This window comes from Diospyros lotus, chromosome 13 (genome assembly GCF_014633365.1).
Source record: "Diospyros lotus cultivar Yz01 chromosome 13, ASM1463336v1, whole genome shotgun sequence".
Taxonomy (NCBI): Eukaryota; Viridiplantae; Streptophyta; class Magnoliopsida; order Ericales; family Ebenaceae; genus Diospyros; species Diospyros lotus.
The window spans coordinates 36,896,679-36,922,340 of record NC_068350.1 but is presented as its reverse complement, the minus strand read 5'-3'; the positions used below and the strand labels follow the sequence as shown (position 1 = coordinate 36,922,340).

At 34.5% G+C, this 25,662-nt stretch overlaps 2 protein-coding genes across 2 annotated transcripts in view; one reads left to right on the top strand and one right to left on the bottom strand.

The window, feature by feature from the left end:
• LOC127788659 (thioredoxin reductase NTRC) overlaps positions 1-8,311 on the top strand; it is a 29,196-nt gene extending 20,885 nt beyond the window's left edge. Inside the window, exons 6-10 of the mRNA XM_052317216.1 lie at positions 1,296-1,403; positions 5,604-5,690; positions 5,790-5,894; positions 7,625-7,755; positions 8,123-8,311. Of these exons, the coding sequence (XP_052173176.1) occupies positions 1,296-1,403; positions 5,604-5,690; positions 5,790-5,894; positions 7,625-7,755; positions 8,123-8,183 (492 nt within the window). The 3' untranslated portion in view covers positions 8,184-8,311. The remainder of the gene's footprint in view (positions 1-1,295; positions 1,404-5,603; positions 5,691-5,789; positions 5,895-7,624; positions 7,756-8,122) is intronic.
• A 3,758-nt stretch (positions 8,312-12,069) lies between these two features.
• Positions 12,070-14,193, bottom strand: LOC127788660 (RING-H2 finger protein ATL43). The gene has a single exon (XM_052317217.1). The coding sequence runs from the start codon at positions 13,598-13,600 to the stop codon at positions 12,221-12,223; it is 1,380 nt and encodes a 459-aa protein (XP_052173177.1). The 5' UTR covers positions 13,601-14,193; the 3' UTR covers positions 12,070-12,220.
• Between the last annotated feature and the right edge of the window lie 11,469 nt (positions 14,194-25,662).

Below are 25,662 nucleotides of genomic sequence, written 5' to 3'. Positions count from 1 at the left end.
TGGAAGGGCCTATTTATAGGCACTTGAAGCTCCTGAAGCAGCTGGAGTGGTGGCAGCCCCAGTGGCTACCATCTAGCCTTTGTGATGCAGGACCATTTTTTTTTTTTTTTTTTTGTTATTAGTGTTTTTATTTTATTTTTATTTGTTTAATTATGCTTAGTATTTAAGTTATAAGGTTTTAAATACTTTTTTATTTATTAGTTTTAATAAGTAATCATGTGACTAGTATGTGACTTATAAAAAAAGATAGATTCCTTAGATTAGATGGATTCCTTGTGATCAAGGACCAGGATTCCTATGTGATCAAGGATTAGGATTTATTATAGCTGTAAGCTAGTATAAAGAGTCCTTTAAGAGACCTTGTAGGAAGCTGTTTTTTATTCTATTTCAACTTGAGGTTTTCTTAAACCCTAATTTTAATATCTCCGTTCCAGAATTGAGCTTACACTGTTTTTATCCCAATTTTTGTACTTTGCAAGGTGTTTCTTTCATAGGTTGACCCCAGCTACCTGGTTCACCCATTCCTTGACAACTCACCCATCTTCTAGAAGTTTCCATATGATGCCAGTGAATTCTACTAGCTGCTGAAACTTAACGGAGAATATTTCAATCCCAAATTAGTTACTCTTAAGCATTTAGTTGGCCACTAATTCCTTTTTTCATAAACCTTAACCAAAACTAATAATTTTTTATACCATTTAAAGTCTTCTTTTTTATGCCTAATAACCTATTTAAAATGCAGGAGTTTATCTCTTCATTTTATCCCTCAAAATTGATTCTAATTTTAACTTCTTACTTGAGGTTTTGTGGCCCCCTGAGGTGTGTGTTGCTATGTTTGAGCTAGTCTTGGGTAGAGGCATCAATTTAACTAAGAGTGAGCTTACATATGGGAGTTTGGCTGATATTAAGGAGTTAGGTGCTCCTTTGGGTTATAAGGTATGCCACAAAGCAATATTTCTCAAACAAGAGTAGGCTTAGTACTTAGGCTATTAGGGAATGAGCTGACATATATATTGGCACTGAAACCCTCCCTTATTTGGCAGAACCTTAACCCTTATAGTGAGAGATGAAATAAATCAAACAGGGACAGCAAGATGCACACAAGGAGATTTTGGATCCAGGATCTCTAAAGTAAATAACTGGTAGCATGTTTTAGATGACCTATTGTCTCAATATTTGAGATCTTATGGAATAGGCTCAATATTTATGTATACCTCTTAAGGAAATATGGTTTTGTTGTTGAACTTGTAACCATCTGAGATTAAGTTATATATCAATTTCTTGCGTTTGTATAGGATCATGAATGGAGGCAAGCCATAACTGCAGCTGGTTCTGGATGCATTGCTGCTTTATCAGTGGAGAGATATCTTGCAAGCAACAATCTCCTTGTTGAATTTCACCAGGTATCTGAAATCCTTAAAGGTTTCCATTTAAACTGTTCAACTTTTTTTTTTTTGATATATGACCTCATGATATGTTGTATTATATTTTTTAATTGGATTTTTATGAGGTTAAGAGAGAGAGACTATGTGGCTCTTTTTGTGAAACTTGCATAAAGATGAGCAAGAACTGATAGACCGGACAGTTGGACCACTCCAACTGCCCAATTTTGAACAGGTCAATTTTAGTTGTTCTAGGACATTGATAAATCAATTAACACTTGTATTTATTTATTTCACTTTTTTATTATTTTATATGTAAAAGGAGGAGCTTTAAAATGAGACCTCAAATATATTGTTGGATCATTTAGTCTGTTTGTGATCTTAATTGTGTTTATTATTCTAATCTAAAGCTAAAGCCTTATTGAGGTGTTACTTCCTTTTTACCTTATTTCTTTCTCTAATCACTTTGTGAATGATACAGCTTCTAAAATTGGGTGGTCATCTCAAACTCACTGTACTTGCTTAATCTTCTTCTTCATAGTACTTCCTTTGGTCTGGCTTTTTACCTGTGTTGTCTTCAGTGCAAGAAGAAACTGTGTTCCCTATGAAGCCAAGGGCAGTCATTCATGACTGTTGAACTGGCATCCACTAAAATATCCTGACACATCCATTATATCCCTATAAGGATTTAGTATTTACAAGAAAATGTTTTTAGGCTTCAAAATCTTTTGTTCAGCTACTAAGAACTTTCACATACTTTCTATCTGAGAAATGCATTTTCTTTTTCCAAGTTTCCTATCTTCAACATATATTTGTATAATTTTTTTAGTAGAGAAGATATAGATATTAAGTCCTTTTACCTTCTTAACTGAAGTTTTTCTTGAATTGTCCTTCAAGTAGTGTAGTATAGAGGATGTTGTCAACATTGATGAGTGATAAGAGAGAATTTGATAATGTCATTACAGTAATACTTTAACTAATTTCATTGTTACACTCCTGATTTCATTGTTCACTTGCTGTTGGCTTTGACAGTTTGGTTTCTGTTCCTTGACTTGCTTTGAGCTTTCTGGTTGAGAAAATTTCCCAAGATCATAGTTAAAAATGATGCAGTGTGGGAGGAAGAATCAGCAAAAACAAGTGCAAAAGTTGGGCTAAAACAGTGTAAAATTAAATCTGGAATGAAGATCTTAAAATTAGGGTTTAAGAAAACCTCAAACGTTGAATTAGTAAAATGGCTGCCCCCAAAGTGTCTTGAAAGGCTATTTATGCTAGGGTTACAACAATAATTAAATCCTAGCCATTGATCACAATGAAGTTTGTCTAATCTTAGCCATCCATCTATTTTAAACATCACATGTTACTCACATGACTACTTATTAAAAGCTAATATACTAAAAAAGTTTCCAAAACCTAATAACTTAAGGACACTGATTTTTAACCAAGTTTGGGGTGCCAATTTTTGTGCCAACATTGGTGAAATCCAAATTTCATCCCTGCTAAAAGCAAGCAAGGTTAAAATTGGAATTTCACCCATGTCGGCACAAAAATCAGCATACAAGCACAGTTAAAAAATTATTACCCCTAACTTGAATACTAATCATAACTAAACAAATGAAAATAAAGTAAAAACACTAATAAATAATGAATATGCTCCTGCATCAATCTCCTTGGGTCAAAAAGAAACTCGGTTCCAACGAGAGAACTTGGATGTATTGGTCATAAATGATAGGATCATTTTTTTTTTTTTGTTAACTCTTCTTTAGATAATCAAGTGCTTCTTGTTGGAGGTTTGCCCAACCACTTGACAAGAAACTGATAATAGAGATCACCTTGTCAAGAACAAGCCTCTTTCTTATCGAGCACTTCTACAATAACTTCTCATGGTTTATTTGGCATCTGGTCATTAGCCTTCACTCACTCCAAAGTCTGATTTTTTCTTCTGTTGGTGAGCACACTACTCTGCAACTCTCTTTCACTATTGAGGGCAGTGCCTTTCAATTTCAACTTCACAAAAAGCACCGTCCTATCTTCAAGTATAGGCTTCCACTCAAAGTAACTCTATCCATAAAAATCAACTTCTACTTTGATTCCACCACTTGACAAATCAAGTGCACGTACCAACTGCTCTTCCAATTTGCCTCATGTCACATAATCTATGGTTCCAGTGTCATGAAAGGAGTTTTCATCTTCTCCATTGTCAAGCTCTTGGTGAAGATCACCCTTTTTTTCTTTTTGGGTAAGCCAAGACCACTTTTTAGCATGTTAAAATGGTCATGGTCACCTTTCAGAACCCAGATGTGAGTTCCTGCATGTTCTTGTTATTGCAAAGCCTGCCCAACTAGTTACAAATGTTCAATCATATGTCGCATTGCAGCCAACTTTGTTTCTTGGACTTGATTGCCTTTTCCATATCCTTTAGCACTTCCAACCATGACACTAAAGTGAAAACCCTAACACAACTATAGGATTTTTTTGCTCTGATACCACTTTGATGCAGTGTTGAAGGAAGAATCAGAAAAAAGAAGAGCAAAAATTGGGCTAAAATATTGGAAGATCAAATCTGGAACAAAGATCTTAAAATTAAGGTTTAAGAAAACCTCAAAAGTGAATTAGAGAAAATCAACTGCCTACTAAGTTTCTTAAAAGACTATTTATACTAGGGTTTCAACAATAATTAAATCCTAGTCATTGATCACAAAAAAATCCTTCTGATCTTAGCCATTCATTTATTTTAAAAGCCACATGCTACTCACACAATTACTTGTTAAAGCTAATATACCAAAAAAGTTTACAAAACCTAGTAACTTAAATACTAACCATAACTAAACGAATGGAAATAAAATAGAAACACTTATTATAAAGAGCATGCTCCTGCATCATCAATGAAGTAGGAACTATTATTCATGCAATGTTGTTCATGGTCATAGGAGTCCTTCTTCCAAATTTTGAACTATAATGATCTGAAAATAACTGATATATAAGGGTGGAAGCAAAAGTCCTTTTTATTTGTTTTTCCTCTTTTGGTGAATGCTACATGGTTTATTCATTATGCTTCATTCTTACCTGTTTTGTTTGGGCTTCGTTTGTACTTGTTAAATGCAACATAATTTTCCAATGTTTTTCCCCTTAAATGGATCCATTGTCTGTTACATATTATGTAGTTTGACAATGAAAACTGACCATGTTATTCAGCATGTTCTCTAGACCTTCCTTGGTTGTTGATTGCAGATACATAAATTCGTACATACATGCTTTGATAAAAATATCATTAAAAGATGCTATTCAACTTTCTTGGGAGTTCTCACCAAATGACTGATCAAGTAACTTTCATCAATTAGAATGCCTATTGATTTGAGGGCATGATATGAATAAAGGGAAAAACTGGGAATTTCTCATAGACTACACTGTGGATCTTGTTTAGTTATTCCTTGATTAAAATTTTGGTTCTGTTCTCATATTAGTGATGGTTTATTTGCTCATTTTTATTCTCATACTTACACATATTCTTTCCATGTTTGCTTTTGGTATAGTTTCATTTATCCATATTCACTATAATTAGGCCAAAATATATAACTTTTATCTTTGTTGCACTAGATGTGCTGTAGCTGCAGCCAATCAAACTATGTTTTTAGTGTGTTTCATATGTTGATTTGGTGTAAAGTTCTAGTCCTAGAAGCCCATCTTGTATTAACCGCTCACAGCTGCAAGTATCCTGTTCCATGCAAGAACTACAAGTCAACGTAAATCTGCAAGCTTTCTGTAAAATCTCCGCTCCGTAAATAAACTTTAAGGCTGCTTTAGTTAAGTTTCTTTAATGGTGTCTGAAATCATTTCTCAGAACTGCTGCAATTAAAATATTGTTTTGGAGCTCAAGCTGCCCTCATGATAAGAAATATTGCAATTCTTTTTAGGTGCACTCTTTTTATATCTCCCTCTTCCAAAAAATGCACTGGAAATTTACCTCATTGGTATTGTGCGTTTTCCAGTTTGCCTCCTCTATTTATCAGAGTAGAAGTACAAAATGTGTAGCCATTAGAAGAGAAAGAAACTTTTCCGCTATGAATGTGTTCATATTTCAGATTTCAGTTATTTTTTGCTTCAGTGCCAATTATCCTGGGAGTTATAAGTGAATGCAGTTATGGAATGGATCTAATACCGCATTACTGATAGTTCTTGTACTCACTATTTCATGTTTTGTGTGGCCATATGTGTCTTTAACAGCCCAAGACTGAAGAGGCCAAGAAAGAACTCACAGATAGAGATGTACACGAAGGTTTTGACATCACACTTACAAAGCACAAGGGTCAGGTATATGTTTTCATCCAAGATGCCAGTAACCCTGGATGATTATCCTGTGTGCTTGTAATTTTTTCTTAATCTTTAAGCTTTATCTTATTCTTTCCACAGTATGCTCTAAGAAAATTGTACCATGAAAGTCCGAGGCTTATATGTGTACTATATACTGCTCCAACATGTGGTCCATGTAGGACGTTGAAGCCAATTCTTAGCAAGGTACAAGAATTCATTTCAATAGTGTGATTTGTAAATTTGTACGCATGTTTGGGTTTTACACATGGATGGTTATTTCTATAGTGCATGTTTTGTAAATTTGTATGCATGTTTGGGTTTCACAGTCACGGGCCTTCCAAATTGCTAATGTCTATTTGTTCCTGATTTCCTCCTCTTAAAAAATGAAACAATATCTCAAAAAAGAAAAACTATAAAAGCAATCTGCATATGCCATCCCCACACACACTAGAAAAAAAAAAAAAATCTGAAGAGAAAGAAAACGGTTTGGTCATCCATTGTTAATGCTATCTGATGCTTTGGCCTTAGTTTGGGGGAGAGGAGTCCAGAATGTTTGATTTGTGTTGGGTTATTGATTGGCACATAGAAATTTTCTTCCAGGAGTTTGTAGTGAAGTAAGAGCTCCCCCCCTCTTCTCTCCCTCTCTCTCTCGTAAGGCAATTTGGGTTCTAAGGCTAGCTTATGTGCCCTTTTGTTTGTAGCCTGCACTTCATGAGGCTCTATTCTGAAAAGTTGATAATTTGAGGCCAACATCAAGATTATGTCTGAAGTGTAACTACACCACCAAACTGTCCGTGGCATTGAAGATTATGTTAATGTATCAGAGTGGAGTTGATTGAGGGCAAGCTTTAGCAGCAACAATAAGGTTTCTCCTTTTTGTGACTGGAACGTCATGGTTTCAAGTTGTGGCGGCAACAATAGGGTTTCTCCTTTTTGTGACTGGAACGTCATGGTTTCGAGTTGTCGAGGCAGCCTCCTTGCAAAGCAACGGTGAGGTTGTGCACAGAAAATGACCCTCACAAAACAGGGAGCCCCGTGCTCTTTTAGAGCCCTTATGTTTGAAAAGAGAGGTAGAGAGTGCCATTTGAAAATAGAGCAAGGCCCCTTGGAAAGCAGTTGCCTAGGTTACACCTTTGGAATACCCCAGAAGGGAATTTTGCTCTACTTCCCCCAATCTGAATTCAGGCACAGCCCGCCTGTCTGCTACTAGGTCTGGGAATGGCACCAGGCAATAAGAGCTGAGTTGGTTGATGCATTCCATTATATGGACAAGTTTTTCAGTTGACAGGGGATGCGTGAGATCTTATTGGGTGGGTGGGTTCTTGAGGGAGCGGGGATGCTGTGTTACTGTGCTTATTAGACAGAAATAGGACATGAAGGGAAAAGAGCTTTCCTACTATTCCCAGGAAATGATGGTTGCTAACTTCTATGGCTGATGAGTGAGACATTTCCTTGCCCTCAGAGCTCATTTATTGATTTTTTTTTATTTTTTATTTTTTGGGAGTTTATATTCCTTTACATATAGGTGCCTTTTCTTCATTTGGTATGTCAACAAGCTTGGACCCCAGGGGTTTTGGAAGGAAAAGAACAAACAAAGGGACAGGAGGAAAGAAAACAGCATTAGATTGTCAAAATATAATTCAGCAGTCCACCCTGCTTAGGGCAGTATAAATATATGCATTTATAGTGGCTTGTCTCAAACCAACACCATCAAAGTAGCACTGACGATGAATAAAGACGTAAATATCCAGAATCCCCCTGATGCACCACTGCCAGCACAGCAATATGTGCTTATGTATCTCTTGTTTCAACTCATAACAAAGCTTGTTATCTTCTTTTTTCTACCCGCTCACCTCACTCTTTTCATCATTCAGTTTTTTTATTAACTGGTCATTAAATTCAGTTTTTTTATTAACTTAATTTCTCAATGGCAGGTGATAGATGAATTTGATGAGAATGTACATTTTGTTGAAATTGATATTGAAGAAGATCCTGAGATTGCCGAGGCAGCTGGAATTATGGGCACCCCATGCGTACAGTTTTTCAAGAACAAGGAAATGCTCAGGTTGGTCAAACGTTCTCTCTTCTTGCCTTCAGCTTTCTCCATTCACGATTTGCCTGTGTTTCCTGCAACAATCTGTGGTTTAGTGCCATAACTTAAGAGGTATCTTCTGAAATTACCCGGTAAATATTTTGAGTGGATTTATAGGCAATATTTCAAACTGATTTATACCATGCAAGGTATACTACAACCTTGCCTGTTCCACAGCTTCAACGATGAATTTATAATGGGATCATTAATAGTAGGTTCAACTTTAGCTGTATACAAACTGCTAGTTGACCTCATCTTGGTGGATTAAGACTTGTGATTGTTGTTGTACAAACTGTTCATTGTTGGCTACAACCAATTCTTTTGCGCGGTGGATATGCAGGATTGTGTCAGGGGTGAAAATGAAGAATGAGTACAGAGAGTTCATTGGAGCAAACAAGTGAGCCATTCCCTTTTCTTCTGCTTCTTTTATTTGGCCTGTTGATTCAATTTTGTCATGCCAAACTAGCTGGTTGAATAATGTCCTGAAAATTCTACAGTGGCATTGTGTTGATAAAACACCCTAAATTTACACACGTTGAGCTCAGAATGCATCATTACAATTTTTTGAGGCCCAATCTATCTTGCTTTCTTTGCCCTTTTCAGGATAGAAAAAAGGTGGTGATTGCATAAAAAAATTTAGGCTGTGAATTGAATTCTTATCTTCATAATCAATTCAAACAAAAATTAACCAAAACATCGTATTCTAGCTTCTCATTTGTATCAATTTTGTTCTGACAACCAGGCTGAAACACCCTGTTAGACTGGATGAATCATCAGTTAAATCATTTTATCGGTTTAGGGTTTAGGGTCTGAAAAAAATTAACTGCATAGCTAGTGAACCAAACGATATATTGGAGAGTTAGATGAACTCTTTACGGTTAGGAATAAATAGAGAGAAGAGGCAACGAACCCAAATATTGGATCTGGGTTTTTTTTTTTTTTTTTGCCTCTTTTAACATTTAAGGCAAAGTATATATTTTAATCTTTTTAGTTATACGTTTTTTTTTTTTTATTTAGACACCGAATTTTTTGTTGTTTTAAAGACACACCTAAGAACTTGTAATTTCGAGTCAATTGCACATTTTGATAAATTTATTGGGAATAATGAATTTAAGGTTGTAATTGAAACAATAAAAAGTTTAAAGGTATAATTAACTCGAAATTGTATAGTTCATAAGTGTTTTTAAAACGATAAAAAGTTTGAGTGTCTAAACAAAAAAAATGTGCAAGCATAGGGACTAAAATATATATTTTGCCAACATTTAAAGGCATTAATCCTATTATTTGGTTAAGTTACCAATGTTGGGCTCCATATATCACCACAAATCATAGGAATGGCAACTTAAAAAGATTTCTAAGCAAGCTCTTAGTGTATAGAATGGGATATCCATGGGAGAGCCGATCCCTATTCGAGTCCCAAGTGTAGAGAAATTGCACTGGGTGGAAGTGTTATATATGTGATAGTTGAACGATTTAATTGTTACAATTATTAGTCTAAGCAATTATGTGGTATGTGTGAGATAGTTTAGGGACCTAGGTGTGAAAAAAATAAAAAACCTTAGGGAGGTCTAGAGGGCTTGTGAGCAGGGTGAGTATTTGGCCATTTCAAGTATTTTGACACATAAATTGAAATATCTATCCCGTTGGTTTAGGCTACTTAGTAATTGAGAGTTGACATCGTAAATATTAATACTTACGTTAAATGGTGGCTTGAACTATGAGTATAATTATGCAACTTAAATGATTATTTTGATGAGTATCCTAGAGATTAGTAGTACAATTGTTAACCTTGGACGACCAAAGTCAACATGATCCACGGGGAAGTTGTTTTATCTGAATGTGTTTAGAAAGTGATACTGATGAAATTTTATTTTCACGATTGTACATTTCTTTGGCGACTTGTACTTTTGTATATTTTTATTACTTGATTAGATCTTCTAGTGCAATCTTTAACTGAAATTTAGGGGATGTCCTAGTTTGAAACTGTTTACATTTTTGGTTGTTTTTAATGAAATTTTTACTTATAGAATAAAAATTAAAATATCTAAAGGAAAATGTTATACTCATAATAATTTTCATAAATTGATGTGATGATACACACAAAATTTATAATAATTTTATCTAAAATTAATAATATTTCATAATAACTCTATTCAAAATTAACGGTATTGGTTTGGGTGAACTTAAACTTATATTTTAGGTTATTATTTATGTTTTAACTCAATTAGTTATTAGTTTGTAAAGGATCAAAATACATTAAAAATTATTTTGATTTTAATTTTTTAATATGAATTTTTTTATATATTCCAATCTTAATTACACATATTTTAATTAGATGTTACACGTCATTTTTATTTTTATTTTTTTCATTTTAATCACATAATTAGATTGAGTTTAAGAGTGGTTGGTGGTGAATTTAAGACTAATTCAATATGATTTCAGTATCAGTGTGCAAACGATCGGTTCAGTTATCGAAATCTATTAACTAATTAAATCGAATCGAATTAATCGATTAAACCAAAAAATTGAACTAATTAATAACTGAAAAATTGAATTTAAGTAGTATAAATTGAACCAAATCGATTAAATCGAAGAAATGTAAAGAAATTGAAATAATTGATAGAAAACACACAAAATCAAAGAAAATAACATCGTTTTATAAATATCAAAATAATATCGTTTTGAAGTTTAGTCGATTTAATTAATTTGGTTCTTTTAACTAAAAAGTTAAATCAAAAATCAAAATCTGAACTTTTGCGAAACATTAACTTAACTAAGCTGAATCGATGCAAAAAATTAAAAATTAAACCAAACCGACAAATTCGATCAATTCGAATAAAATTAAACTTTTACTTTCTTTTAAATTTAGATGGATGATTCTTGGTAGTGGGGTTAAATTTTAATCGAATGTGATTTGGGCCATTGCGATGCGTAGATTCAAACCATGTGGCAGAGTGTTGATCCATTGTTATCCCTAGCAAAGCTATTGTTAATTGTTATTGGGCCTTCCATGCAAGGACTGCCGCCCACTTTGGAAACAATCCGCATTCTTCGCGTTGTCTGCTCTAACCGACAGCTTATCTTCGGCCATGTATAGAGCTTTAAAAAAAGGCTTAATACACACGCTACTATTTTATTAATTAAAATATATAATATTTTGTCTTTTAAGACGTTAAGATTTATTATATTAATTATTAAAAATTATTATTTTAAATTTTTATTATAACATAACGTTAATACATGTACGGACATGTCTTTTCTGTAAATGACACATCATGATTGATTGACAGTATTTAAATAAATTAATTAATTTATTATACTCTTTTAACAATTAAAAAAATATAACGTTTGATTCTTAATATGTGAAATATCAAAATTTTATACATTAATTATTAAAAATATTATTTTTTAAAAAATATAAATAAGAGAACAATGGAACTGAGCACGTAAAATGCACATTCTACCTACTCTAAGAGTATTTGTTAAGATAGCGTTTGTTAATCAAGATATAAATCATAAAATATGGGATATGAAAAGTATCTCGAATGTTTGGTTTTTTCAATCTGTTTGTTAAACTTATCTGGTGATTATTATAAAATAAGTCGCGTGACTTCTTATCCTCCTTAAGATAAGCATATCTTGATCTTTATAAATAAGAAAAAAATAATAATTGTGTTCTCTAGTGTATTTTAAAAAATTTAGCAAATAACTTGATAAAATATTTGGAATACTTCCCAAGCTTATCTTGACTATTCCATATCTTGGTCCAGAAAGTATTCTGACCTTATCTTAATATTCTCTTATCTTGTTCATTTTAACAAACGCTACCTAATATGTAATTAATAATTCCTAGAGCACAGATCAAGTGATTAAATTACGATAAATTAGGATTCGTATCAATAAATCGTGGATTCAATTCTTTGCTTTACTCAATGAGGCAAAATCTTCACTTACGATTTACCTCATCTATCGAAATTGAGGGCACGAGTGGCTAGAAGACCGCATAAGGACAATAATTCAAGATGTAATTAATATATTTTATTTTTAATATTAAATAATTTTATTAATTAATAAAACTATTTAAATACTAAAAAACAAGTATATTAAATGCTGTTTTAACTCTTATTAACAAAACCCATTAATTTTCAAAATTTATATTTCATAATAAATTAATCATTACATATTAATTTTTATTATAATTTAATCCTTCTTTTAAATTAAATGATTTATAATTAAATTTTTTAAAATAAAAATATATTTGTTAAAATCCCTATAATTTGTTTTTTTTTATTACACAAAAAAATCTCTGAAATTCACTAATAATAAATGAATTTGGAGTCATCCGTACTTGAGTCGGGTCTAGTGGATAAATGACGTGGCAGTGATGAATGCGTATATCTGTACAATTAAAAAATAGTACGGTGGTAACAACTAAGCACTACTGTTGCTGCTGCTCGGCCGCGGGCGCCGGCCGGACATGTGGCTGAGAACCCAACGCCACCCATCTCGACACCACGCCCGCCTCTCTATGCTCTTGCTCTTCCCTCCCCCGCCTCCGCCACCACTGCTGGTGGTGGTGGTGACGCCGATGCTGGCTGTTGCTCGTTCTGCTGCCGGCGGCGGCGGCGGCTGTGGTGGTGGGGTTCAAGAACCTGCTCAACCCCGTGATTTCCGACACGCTTCTCTCATTTATTACGCTTCTGCCACTCGGCCCTTCATTATTATTCGGCGCCAGACGATTCAGATTTTGATTCTTCTGCGGAAACAGCAACTGCTGTTGCTGAGATCCCGAGGACGATAATCGACGGCTTTCGCTCATCAGCATCTCCGACCGTAGATACAGCAGATCCGACGGCTGTACGTCGCTCCACCTCTGCTGCAACCTTCTTCCTCTGGCTCCGGCTCCGGCTTCGGCTCCGGCCCCGTCGGCGATCACGATTCGGTGCTCCAGCCGCCTCCGGTCGGAGCTCCTCCCGCAGTCCTCCGACGTCAGCAGCAGTCCGTCTCTCCGAGGCTGCCGATCGAAGCATCCCACGGAGACGACCTCGGACGATCTCTTCTTCGTTCTCGAGCTCCAGCCGTCTAGAGATCGCCGTGACGCGGAAGGATTGGGGTCGCCGGCGCCTCCATGGCGGTGGCTCTCCGCCGAGGAGTGCCGGCCGGACACTCGCCGCAAAGTTTCCGGTGGCGGTGGAGGAATGGAGTCGTGATGGCCGCCGGCGAGGGTGCCGTCGGCGCCGAGGAGGAGGATGTCCTCGGGATCGACGCGGAAGCGGCAGAGAGGGCAAGTGGAGTGAGCGTCAAGCCAGGTATCGACGCATTCGACGTGAAACGCATGCTTGCATTTCGGCAACAATCGGAGAACCTCCATGGATTCAAACCGGTTCAAGCAGACCGCGCAATCGAGCCCGTCCTTGGCGCCTCTCAGTGATCCGAACCGGAAAACCGGAAGCGACTCGATCACAGTCCTGTCCACGCCGGAGTTCTTCCTGGCCATGGACGGCGGCGCTGGCCCCCGTCCGGCGCTGCCGGAGAATCCATTTCCCCCTTTGCAATGCTTAGCATAGAGAAGCAACAGAAACGTGATCGAGAACACCGTGGTGAGAACGCCAACAATGACGGCGACGCTGGGCTTAAAGGGCGCGGACTTGGATTTCTCCGGAGGATCCGGCGGGGGACGCGGCGGCTCCGGCGTGGCAGTAACATTGTCGAGGGCGCTGGTGATGAGGTAGAGCTTCCCGGGCACATTGCGGGCTTGCAAAGAGGGCGCGACGAATAAGGCAGCCATGAATAAGGTAAGAATCTTGAGAAGGACCATTTTTTTCTCTTCTGCAAAGTAGGTTATGATTAGATTGCACAAATGAATGCCTGAAAGATGGAATGAATGGAATATGAATGAAGAGAGAGAGAGAGAGAGAGAGAGAGAGAGATTCTGGGAAAAGATTACAAGAAAGAGAAGACAAAGAGGGCTTTAACTAACTGGTGGGTAGAGGTGATTATTAAAACATAAAATTTGGAAGGTCTCAAGGATGTGAAAGTGAAATGGAAGCTAGGATGAAAGAGGGATTGGAAGATAGAGAGTGACCCACCCAAACCACCCAGACAAGAACACAACATGAAAAAGGTTGAGAGAGAGGGAGAGAGGGAGAAAAAGATTCATTGCTGCCATGCACAATGCCCATAAAATCACATCAAGATACAGCGCAGAGAGAGAGAGAGAGAGAGAGAGAGAGATTTGGTTAATGTTTGTGTGGGGGACGGAATGGATGAGAGAGAGAGAGAGAGAGAGAGAGAGAAGGGCTGAACCGCCGTAACTCAAGGGCACTGTGAGAGCAGCAAGACACATGACAAATGTTTGGGGTGGCGGAAAGAGACATCCAACCGCACAAGACACACCAATTTTTAGAAACATAAAACAAGAAAAGCTGTAAACAAATGCTCTGCCTCTGTGTGTGTGTGTGTGTGTGTGTGTGTGTGTCCCCTACCATACATTGCACGAGGGAGGGAGGGAGGGAGGTGTTCTCTTGAAGTCTCTATTTGTCTTCAAATTTTTTTTGGTTAATCTAGTTGTAGAAAGTAATTAACATCCATGTTGGGTAGTGAACTGTTAAGGCGTCTAAAATATGGGTGTACTTAGAGATAAAAATGTTATGGTTTCATAAGAGAATAATATAAAATGATAAGTTAAAGATTATATATGTAAGGGGATTGGAATAGTGTCTGTTGAAGGATGGACCTCATAGAAAGAGCCCTCTTAGAATATTCAATTTGAGGCATAATTATTATTGTATAAAAGACAAATTCATCACCTTGGCACCAAACGTGCATGGGGAAGGACCTATGTCCCATGTTACTATTAGGGTCGGCTTCTTATAAACGAGTTTTTTTATTTAAGGTTCAATAAAACAAAGGGAAGTAGATAGCATTGTTGTTAAAATTCGAATTTAGCACGTACAATTTTATACATCGAAAACCTCCAAATGATTCACATTGCATGTAAAATTGGAATTTAAATCGACAGAATTGAAATTTTTAATTTTATTAATATTAAATTATGACTTAAGAGAATTTATGAACTAATACTTGGAGTTTTAATTGTGGATGGATAAATAATAGATTTAATATTTAAAAATTTTATATGATTTAATATTTTTAAATTAATAGATGAAATAATTTTAAAATAGGTATATGTATTTTATTTATCATAAATAATAATCAGGTTATTAAATAATATTAATTTATTTTTTATAAAAATTATATTATTATAAATATATATTTATAAAAATTGAAAGATATTTTTAATTCTTTTTAAAATTTTATAATTTTACGATTCTATTTTATAGATTTTTTTTTTTATTTCACTTAAAATTTCAATTTTAACTATCTTGGTGGGTAGATTTAAAATTTATATACATCCGCGGTAATAAAATTTAAGACTTGATAATATTAATTCTTTAATACATTTATTAGTACTGTTAGCCATTGAGTCTCACAAACAAATTGGTGGATGTTCCGCAAGGCCGGTCAAATTTTAGGGGTATTATTGTAAATTAATTTTTAAAAGGGAAATTTTATTTGCACTCACCTCTATTGCTTTTCAGAGTTACTTTTTACAATTATAATATTTATTTTTTAAAAATATCATTTAGTGTACACAACCATCTCAATTGCCCTCCATCATCATTTATCATCACAAAACTGTCATCAATGATCGCAACGAACACGATCGCTTATCATTCAAAGCTTCCACCAGTGGCTATAACGAATGTGGCCACCCATCATCGCACTCGTGATCGTCGGCAATTGCATTCATTGTGATCGTCGATGGGAGCTTTGCGATGATGAGCAATTGCATTTGTTGTAGCCACAGGTGAAAGCTTTGTGATGATGGGTGACCGTGTTCCTCACAATCGTTGACGATGATGGGGGATGATGGTCGGGTGAAATGGTGGTGTGTGTGTGAAGGACAAGTGGGAGGGCTGTGTACACTAAAGAATATTTTTGAAAAAATAATTGATGCAATTATAGTGAACAAAAGATATGGTGCAAATAGAATTTCCCTCGTTTAAATTTGCCTTCATATTCCATTAGTCAAAATCTCTCGCAAAATATTGTGTCATCAAAACTCGTTCTTATTCTTCTAAATTTTTTCCCACCCTCCCAAACCCTTTCAATGAGACCCACAAATATTTCTTTTTCATCTCTAACACCTCCCAAACAAGGAGGGCTCACTCAAGGGACAAGCTAGTGAGGCATCTGTCTAGGGTCCCAAAATAAGGGTCTCAAAAAGATTTTAAAAGTTAGTTATATCTACTAGTTGTTGTTTAAAATTGTTCTATTTTTAATTAATAATTAAAAAAAAGAGAAATAATTATGAAAGAATAAAAAAATAAAAGAAACGATGAAAGTCGTTGAAATAAAATAATTATTTTAATTTTATTATTATTAAAATAAATTAATGTTTTTTTTATATTTTATTAAGGGATTGGGAGCCCTAAATTAATAACAGCCTAGGAGCCTACAATCCCTTGAGCCGACTCTGCAAGTAAGTTAACTAAGGGTGTTTAAATGCAGATCCGAAGTGTCTGTCTAATTCTCAATCTATCTGAAAACATTAGCCAATCTTTGGTTCGATTTGATTTGAGATCAACCCAAGACCAAATATTAACTAAACTGATTGTATGTTATTAATTTGAATGTTATAATTTGAATTTACTTAATATTATATCAATTGAATGTTATATTTTGTTGTTATTTTATTTTATGTTAAATTAAATATAAATTTGGTAATTGCTTGATTTATTTTATAGAATTACATGCTAATTAATTTAATTTAGAATGTTGAATTATTTGAATTTAGATTTTTTTTTTTAAAGAAATTTTTGTTTGAATGATGTATAATTGTATATAAATACATATGCAAATATATATTTTTTAAATTTTATATTCAAAAACTAAAAATAATATATATATAGATAGATATATTGAACATTGATTTAAATATAAACTAAACTGGTCTCGCTTATTAGTTTGATCTTCAATATAAGATATCTAAGAATTCTAATCTTAATTCAGTCTGTTTCTATTTAGATCGAATGAATACTACAATATGATAACTAGTTGATGTAATTAATTATTCTAATAGTTTAATACAACAACAATATATTCAGCCTTTATTCATTACGTGGGGTCGGCTACATAAATTCTAGACTTTCATATATTTCTGTCTGTTGTTATATTTTCATTTAGACTCATACACTTTATATCAAACTTTAATATCTTTCTCAAAGTCTTATTAGGGTCTGTTTTTATTTCTTTTTTTGACTAATTATTCCATTTAATCAACTCTCCTTACAGAGTGTCTCTTAGTCTCCTTCTCACATGACCAAACTATCTTAGTCTAATCTCTCTCATTTTTCTCTCGATTGACACTATTCATACCTTGTTACGAATAACCTCATTTCTAATTTTATCTTTTTTTATATGGTCACACATCTATATTAGCCTCCTCATCTCTGTTACGTTCATTTTTTGCCCATATTAGTATTTGATTGTGTAATATTTTGAGCCATACAATAAGGAATCATGCTAGGTGTATATACATCTTGGGCTACATAAGAGGATATTATGACCAAAATACTCTTCGTCTCACATGAATCTCATGCGTCTCTATACGCCTCGTGAGGAATTTTTTTATCATTGATATGTCTTTATGTAGCTCAAGGTATACACAAAGGTGTATCAATATTATTTTCCTATAATAAGAATAGTCTTGTCCTAATAGTTTAATATTATATAATTTTTAAAATTAAATAAAAAACTGATAATTATGTCAATTTAAGATATTTTTTGAAGAAGAAATTAGAAATAATCAAAATACTTAAAATAGAGTCACCATCACACGAACATTAATAATAATAATAATAATGACCATTGAGTCTCTTCGTACTACCTCTGACTTTAATTAATTTATCATCACTCTTCTTTCTCTATCTTCGCATTCATTTCTTCTTACCCACCAAAACAGACGTCTCAGATCCCCCAAATTAATTAAGATTTGACACCCAACTAACTTCATGCATCGAACACTTCACTTAAATCTTCAATTGAAGGCACGGGGGGTTGGGTCTGTGATGGTGGCCTTGATTGTATTCAACTGTGCAGGGAATGAGATAAAAGGAGAACTGATCATCATCGATGCTGCTTTTGGAGATCGTCAATCAAAATTGTTAAATTTGAGCCCCCGGGCACGGCAAGGTAATTCACTATGGGGTGATTTTCTTTGGACTCTTAAGTTCAATGTTTAAGTCTTGATCAACTATCGGAGCGATTTTAAAAATTAAAAATTACTTATCGTCCTCATATTTGTGGCTAGACTAGGGATTAAATTGGCCGTTGAATCAATTGATTTACATCTCCTACTGATATTGTGGGGCCGAACAATAGGGGTGCTCGTGATAGTGTGTTAATAACAAAAAAATTTGTTGAAATTAAAATTTTAAGTGAGATGGAATAAGAATCCATAAAATTGAACCATAAACTTAGATTATAAAATTTTAAAGATAATTAAAAATATTTTTTAATATATGTTTAAAATGATATAATTTTATAAAAAATAAATTAATATTACTTAATAATATGATTATTATAATTTATAAGTGTAATTCTTATGAATAAAGTATATGTATATATTTATTTTAAAATAAATTCATCTATTAATTTTAAAAATATTAAATAATATAAAATTTTTAAATATTAAATCTATCTTTTGTAGTCACCATTCATTCATAATCAAAATTTTAAATATTAATTTATATATAATATAAATTCTCATAAATTAATCATAACTTAATATAAATAAAAATCACACCTTATTAAATATTTAACAAAAGTATGCAAGTTTACAAATTGACTTTACCGAGTTTACAGTAAAGTCAAATTTGATTTTATAAAAATTAGAGTTTATAAGCGAGTTAACGAGTTTAAAACTACATGACTTGTAAACTGTACAAATTAACTCACAAGTTTAACAATAATGTGATTAATTACATTTGGATGACAAAAAATGGTGATACTTTCAAACCATGTTGCCCTACATTTTGCCCTAAATTGTGGTTTACAATAGTAACATTGGGATTAAGATTTAGGTGACATTATTTTGGCAAAATTGAATTTCGAACTAAATTGGTTATTTTTGTTATACAAAAAAAATATTTTTTTTTCCAATTTATGGTTTGATTCTCTCTCTCTCTCTCTCTTTCTCAGGTGCTAGAATTTAAATTGGCCATAAATGGGTAATTGGTACATGTTGTTGTCGAAATACAATAATAAATTTATTTGACTAGAAACGTTATCGTCAACTCACTTGAGTCTGTAAAAGAAAAACAATTAGAGAGCAAAGAGAAATTCATACATAGGCACTTTGATGCTTAAATCAAATATCGAAGATGTTGAAGGACCAAGAGCAATATTCATGCCAATATCGAAGACGTAGTCTTTCAGGAATAAGGGTATGCTTTTATAGAGAAGGTTTAGAGAAATTTAAGTTCTCCAAAATTACAATTCTTATACATGATGCTTATCACTTACATATGGGGCTTATTCTCTTGGACGGATTTTCTGATGTCGGAGTTATCCTAGTTAGCGTGTTACATGGGATCTCCCTCCTCGAGTCTTCAAGAAAAACGCTCTAATGGCCAGCCCGCCTCGAAAAAGCAAGAGATCGTGGGTCTCCAGCCTCAACCGTCATCACCGGAAGAGGCAGGGGACCCTCGATCTCCCATTCGTGTTGTTGTTGCTAAAGGGGTCGATTTCCCACCCATGCTACAGCTGTAGAAGGGTAGGAGACTTTTGGTCTCCAACCTACTTCGCCTTTGCCGGGGGGAGGGGGGTAGGACACCTTCGATCTCCTGCTCGTGCTGCTATTGTCGAAGGGGCAAAAGACCTTCAATTTCTCGCCCTCCAACAATCTCTCACTGGCGATGCCACTACCAGAGGGACAGGAGACCAAAGGTCTCTGGCCCACATTGCCTTCAGCGAGAAAGAATGTGGGAAACCCTCAATCTCCCACTTGCGTCGTTGTTGACGAGAGAAAAGGGGTTGAAGTCCGTGGGTCTCTCACCTCGGCCATCGTTGCTAGAAAGGCGAGAGACCCTTGGTCTCCCAACTACATTGTCATTGCCAAGAGAAGCAGGTTTCTTGTCTCGACCACCATAATCGGAACGGGATGAGAGACCCTCAATCTTTCGTTAGCATCGTCGTTGTCATTGCCATTGCCGTTGCCTTTGCCTGAAGGCTAGGTCTTTGCCTGTTTTTCAAGTTAACCCACCTCTTTTTGGGTAGACCTTTACTTTTTATTTTTAATTTTACTGACATGAACCAACATGGAGAGATAGAGAATGACAAAAATACCCCTTAAATTTGAACTATTCACAAAAAAACCACCGACTATAAGAGCCCTTTTTAGCTTGGATTCTGGTAATTCGGTTAAATTATCTAATATAGTTAAATCAGCTTTTCTCCAAATTTCCATTCTATTTGGTCTGGGACCATGATAAACAGTCTGAGGGGAATAATCCCATCAGATTGGTTATCTCCATTGGCTTTTATTATAGATTTAATCAATCAATTCAACTCGGTTTGTGACACAAAAAACTTTAATTCCCAATTTTAGGTTGAAATTTTAACACTAAGTACTTGAGGATTATAACCAAGTAAACCAAAATATGTACTTAATATACGAAAACTTAACACCGCTAAAGTTCAAACTTAATTGTCATCTCATCAACACACTTAATACTCACACACACACACACACACACACACATATTGAGAGCAACCTACCTTATGTCCACTTCTGTTTTTTTTTTTTTTTTTTTTTTTTTTGGGGGGGGGGGGGGGGGGGGGGGGTGTTGTGGGGTTAGGTCACTTCTTTTAAGTCAGATGTCGGCTAGGCTGTGACCAAAATATGTGAAAGGAAGCCAGAAAAGGGAAAAGAACAGACGTGAAATTTGGAGTAGTCGTAATGGATAAAAGAGTACTACTACTACTACTACTACTACTACTACTACTTCATGGCATGCGGATGCAGCTTCTGCAACATTGCCAGAGGCATTTTTTTGAAATTAATTTTATGATGTTGAGAGGATCAGTTCCAAATGCATAAAATAAGGGAATGGTTTTGGAGTTTCTTTCATTACTATGGACAAAGGCCTCCACTCCAACATCAATTCCAAAAAACAGTATATGTAGTGGATGGAAGATGATGCATTGTCCTTTTGCCCACTGCTCATCCTCTTGTCCTCCTTGTGCTTAATTTTAGTCTTCTGCAAGTTTGGGTTTTCTCCATGATGAACAGGGGTTTATATTGCTGAAGAAGAAAGCTATACATCTACATGTTGTATATGAGAGAGAGTTTTGATCTTAAGCAACGTTAATGTGTCAACTCAAATATAATGATGTAGGACTCACCTTATTAAGTTGTGTTGAAAGAATTAAATAAGTAGACCCTACATAATCATTATATTTAAATTACCACATCAATGTTACTTAGTATAAACTAAGCAATATTATTTAAGAGATCAAAATTATATATATATATACACATCAAGAAACAAATTTGTTTTGATGCCCGCGTCGAATTTGCCTGACGCGGGCATGCAGGGATGTTTGGGGGCGGGTCCACACCCCTCTCTCATTTTGCACATGTCGAGCAAACGTTATATTGTTTGAGATGAACAACAAAACATTCTTGTATTAAGAAAACATCTTATTATAAAGATTAGGAAGATGATTCTTGGCCATCTTGTCAGCTAGTATGGGAATGACTATTTTGTCCAGAGACACCTGACCAACATCATACCCTACCATATGTTCTTGGAAATGTCATTAGCTGCCCTTAAGGTCATGGATGTTATAGTTGGGACTATTTAAACATTAGGAGGGTTAAAAATTGAATTTAAAACATCAAACTTGCAAAGAGATCAATTGTATCTAAATCCTTTCTCCTCCTACTTCTACTACTAAACTATCCTTCTCCTCCTCCTCAATGATCATTATTAACTATATCTTATCGTAATTATGGGGCTGACGACATTAAATTCATCATATCAATTATTTTTTTTTAAAATCATATTGACAATACAAATTCATGTAAAAGAATAACATAACAAATTTTACGCTAAATGCCCTTTTAACAAAACAGTCAATCCTTTAGTGAGGGAATGATGAAATAAAATTTTTACACTATCCTCATAAGAAAAAAAATTATGAGATGAAGATCAATAAAAACAATTGATGTGGTCATATTTTATGATACAGCTAACATTATGAAATTAACTTATACAATATGGAAGCACAGCATACCACCCTAGGTGATAAATATGCATATTTTAATTTGTAGATATATTTCTCATTTGACATGAATTATCAAAACATATAGATCAGTGAATGTAAAGTGACTTTGTACCATGCTTCTTGATTATGAGGTTGAAGTGATACAATGGGGACTCATCACAAAAATTAGATCAAATCAATGTCACACTAATTCATTGTATGAAGACTTATGACATGACATGATTAGATTTTGTTAGGCATAGGATTAAACACATGCACAAGCAAACAATTTTATGGGACAATGACTCAACACAGTGCATTCCTTGGATTATACTTGCTACTCTTGGAACTTATGGTAAAAAACAGACATTAAAGACAGAATAAGAGCATCTTTGTCCAAAATTTCATTAGAATTTGATGATCAAAGCTTACTTGATTATCATATTTACTCTACCATCTTTCTCTAATTTGATTGATGTATTCATATTTACTCTATAGTTATCCCTTATGATAGATACCCATCATGGACATTCCACATGAACATCCAAAGTTAACATCCAATCCAGTTTTTATGTTTCTAAAGAAACTACACCCACAAGTGAATCCCCACAGTTAAATATATTTAAATATTTAAACCAAGAATTTTGATATCCTAAACAATATTGTTAAGTTTATACTAAGCAATGTTGACGTGGGGCCCATCCTATGACGTTGTGGGCCCCACAAGTTATTGTGTTAAAAGAATTAAATGGGGTTGAAAAAAGTGTTAAAAGAATTAAATAGAGATGAGCTCTACATAATTATTGTATTTGAATTGTCACATCAACATTATTTAATTGTTGTTTAAGAAATCAAAACTCTTTAAACCAAATCATTTAGTTATTATTCTTAATTGAGGGGAAAAAACAATAGTAACCATTAACTAAAAAGCATTTAAGGGTACTGCACCATTAAATGCCTTCACCAATTTTCTTTTTTTTCCCCCTTTTGTTGTACACTTAATTTGACGGCCAATTTGACTGACTTAGACTCTCTTTGGCTTTGTGTTTGGTCGCGGCAAGTTAGTTTTTTTTTCTATAAATAAGAATTATATTAAATGAAGATCGCAAAACGTCTATAAATTATCAGGACATACCCCAAGCCTCACAAAAAAGTAAAGAAGTCAAACTAGCAAAAAATGAAAGTAACCCTAAACACTAGAGAGAATAAATTTTCAAAACTAATCATGCATAACTGTCATCTAAAAAGATTAGGCGATGATCACAAAACAACAAAGAACTCGAAGCCAAAAGGCAAGCACCAATAAGGCAATCACTAATGCGGGAGCATACCGTCAACCCCCTCACTACTAAGTAACCCAAACCAACAGAATAAGTCTCCAACAATTCGAGAAAACTGACAGAACAAACATACTCATGAGACAAACACCATACTAGTTGGAGGACGATGCAAGAACAAACTAACAACCACTTAAATACTAAGTAGTATGCCTTAGCAGAGTACATTAGTAGATTGGAAGCCGCCAAAAGTGTCTCAGAGCGTAGAAGGCGACCAACCATGTCAAAGACAATAAATATGGTGTTGCTAAATTTTAATATAACTCAACTCAATTTAGGTTAGGTGGGTTAGGAGATTTAAACTCAAGGTATATTTAGTTAAGTTCAAGAATTTTACTAAACAATTATAATTGAATTTCAACTCAACTAAATCAATTTACTAAACACTTTTACTTAACTAAACTCAAATTATTTCAATCCCAAAAATGGCCTAAATTTGGTTAAAATCTCTAATACCAAGAGCATAGCAGAATGAATGAACATACAAATAATAAAGGACAATAGTACAAGCAGACATCTTGCCCTCCCTTTCCTACCTTTTCGTGTCGGCCAGTGTTTGAGAACCAGATGGGATCAGTCAATTAGATTGCTTGAACTGGGAAGTGACAAAAAATACCCCTACACGCTCTCAAGTTTGCAAACAAACTTATGTACGAGGAGCTCATCACTAATGGAATTTGAACTCTGAATGCAATTGATGTTATCACATCTTAAGGGCAACCCCAGTGGTGGTATTTGATATTTTAATAGTTGTCTACGGGCCACATTTATATTTTTGTGCTTGCATTTTCATATATATATTTTTTTATGTAATCACTCAAATTTTTCTTTGTTTTAATTACACTCTTAAACTTGATTTTCGAATCAATTTAACTTTTGTATTTTGACTATTTTTCATATAGTAATTTAAACTTTTTATTATTTTAATTACACCTCTAAACTTATAATTTTTTAGTCAATTTAACCCTTATACTTTTATGTATAAAAAAATAAAATAAAATAATAAATTTATATTACACTCTGTTAACGTCAAAATATATGAATTAAATTGACTTAAAAATGTAGATAATCAAAATAATAAGAAGTTCGATTTGGCACATAAAAAAAATTAAATATAAAAATTAAATTGACTTGAAAATACAAATTTAAAACGTGATCGAAATAATAAAAAATTCGAATAATCACACCAAAAAAAAACATAAAAATATAAAGGCAAAAATATAAATTTGATCATTGTCTAACATTAACCAAAATCTTTTTCTCTACATTCACATCACGCTATTCTTTTAATATTTTGTACAGTTAATTACAATAAGATAAGTTTACCTACATTGTAGAAATCATTCTTCACGCTCTGGAATGGGAAAGATGGGAAAGGAATTGTTAAAAAAATTAGCTGAGATTAAGTAACGGTAGAGATTTTAGAATAATAAAATTTGTAAAATTATGGAAAATTATTTTTATTTTCAAAACCAAACCTCAAGTATATTAAACACAATTTTTCTTGATTTTGTATACAAGTGTAACAAAATGTCACAATCCTATGGTTTGCTAGGGTTTAGAAAGGAATTTGAGAAAATTATGGAGAAGAGAGAGCAGAAGGGAGGGAGAAACAGAAGAGAACATAGAGAAAAGAGAGTAAATCAAGAGAGAGGAGTGTTAGAGAGGGAAGACTGAAATTAAATTATCATTCAATCATATCCCTAATGAATCCTTAATTCTCTAGGTTGCAACCCATTTATAGGTTTTTTGGGTAAAGGTACAACCAACAAAGTAGTAAAGTACGAAAAAGTCTAGAGAGCCCAACGGGCTTACTAACCGGGTTATTGAAAGGGGGCAAAAAGACGAAATTGTCCTCGCCCACTTTGCAAATTTGCAAAGTGAGCAACTACTGCTCTCTCCCTGCTCGCTCGTCTCTCTTCCATGGTCGTCGCATCGTCGCTGCCCTAGCCTATCTGTCATGCCGTTGTCGCCTTGTCTCCATTGCCTCGTTGCCATCGCCACCTCGTCGACCGTTACTGCATGGCAAAGCGAGGCGATGACGATGACGGCACGGTAGCGAGGCGTGACAGCAAGACCAGGGCAGGGGCGAGGCGATGGCCATGGAAGGGAGACGAGCGAGCAGTGGACCACTTTGCAAATTTGCAAAGTGGGCGGGGACAATTTTGTCTTTTTGCCCCCTTTCGATAACCCGATCAGTAAGTTCGTC

What these genes read in the sequence shown, in the direction of transcription:
- LOC127788660 (XM_052317217.1), bottom strand. Translation starts at nt 13,600, where the DNA reads ATGGTCCTTCTCAAGATTCTTACCTTATTCATGGCTGCCTTATTCGTC.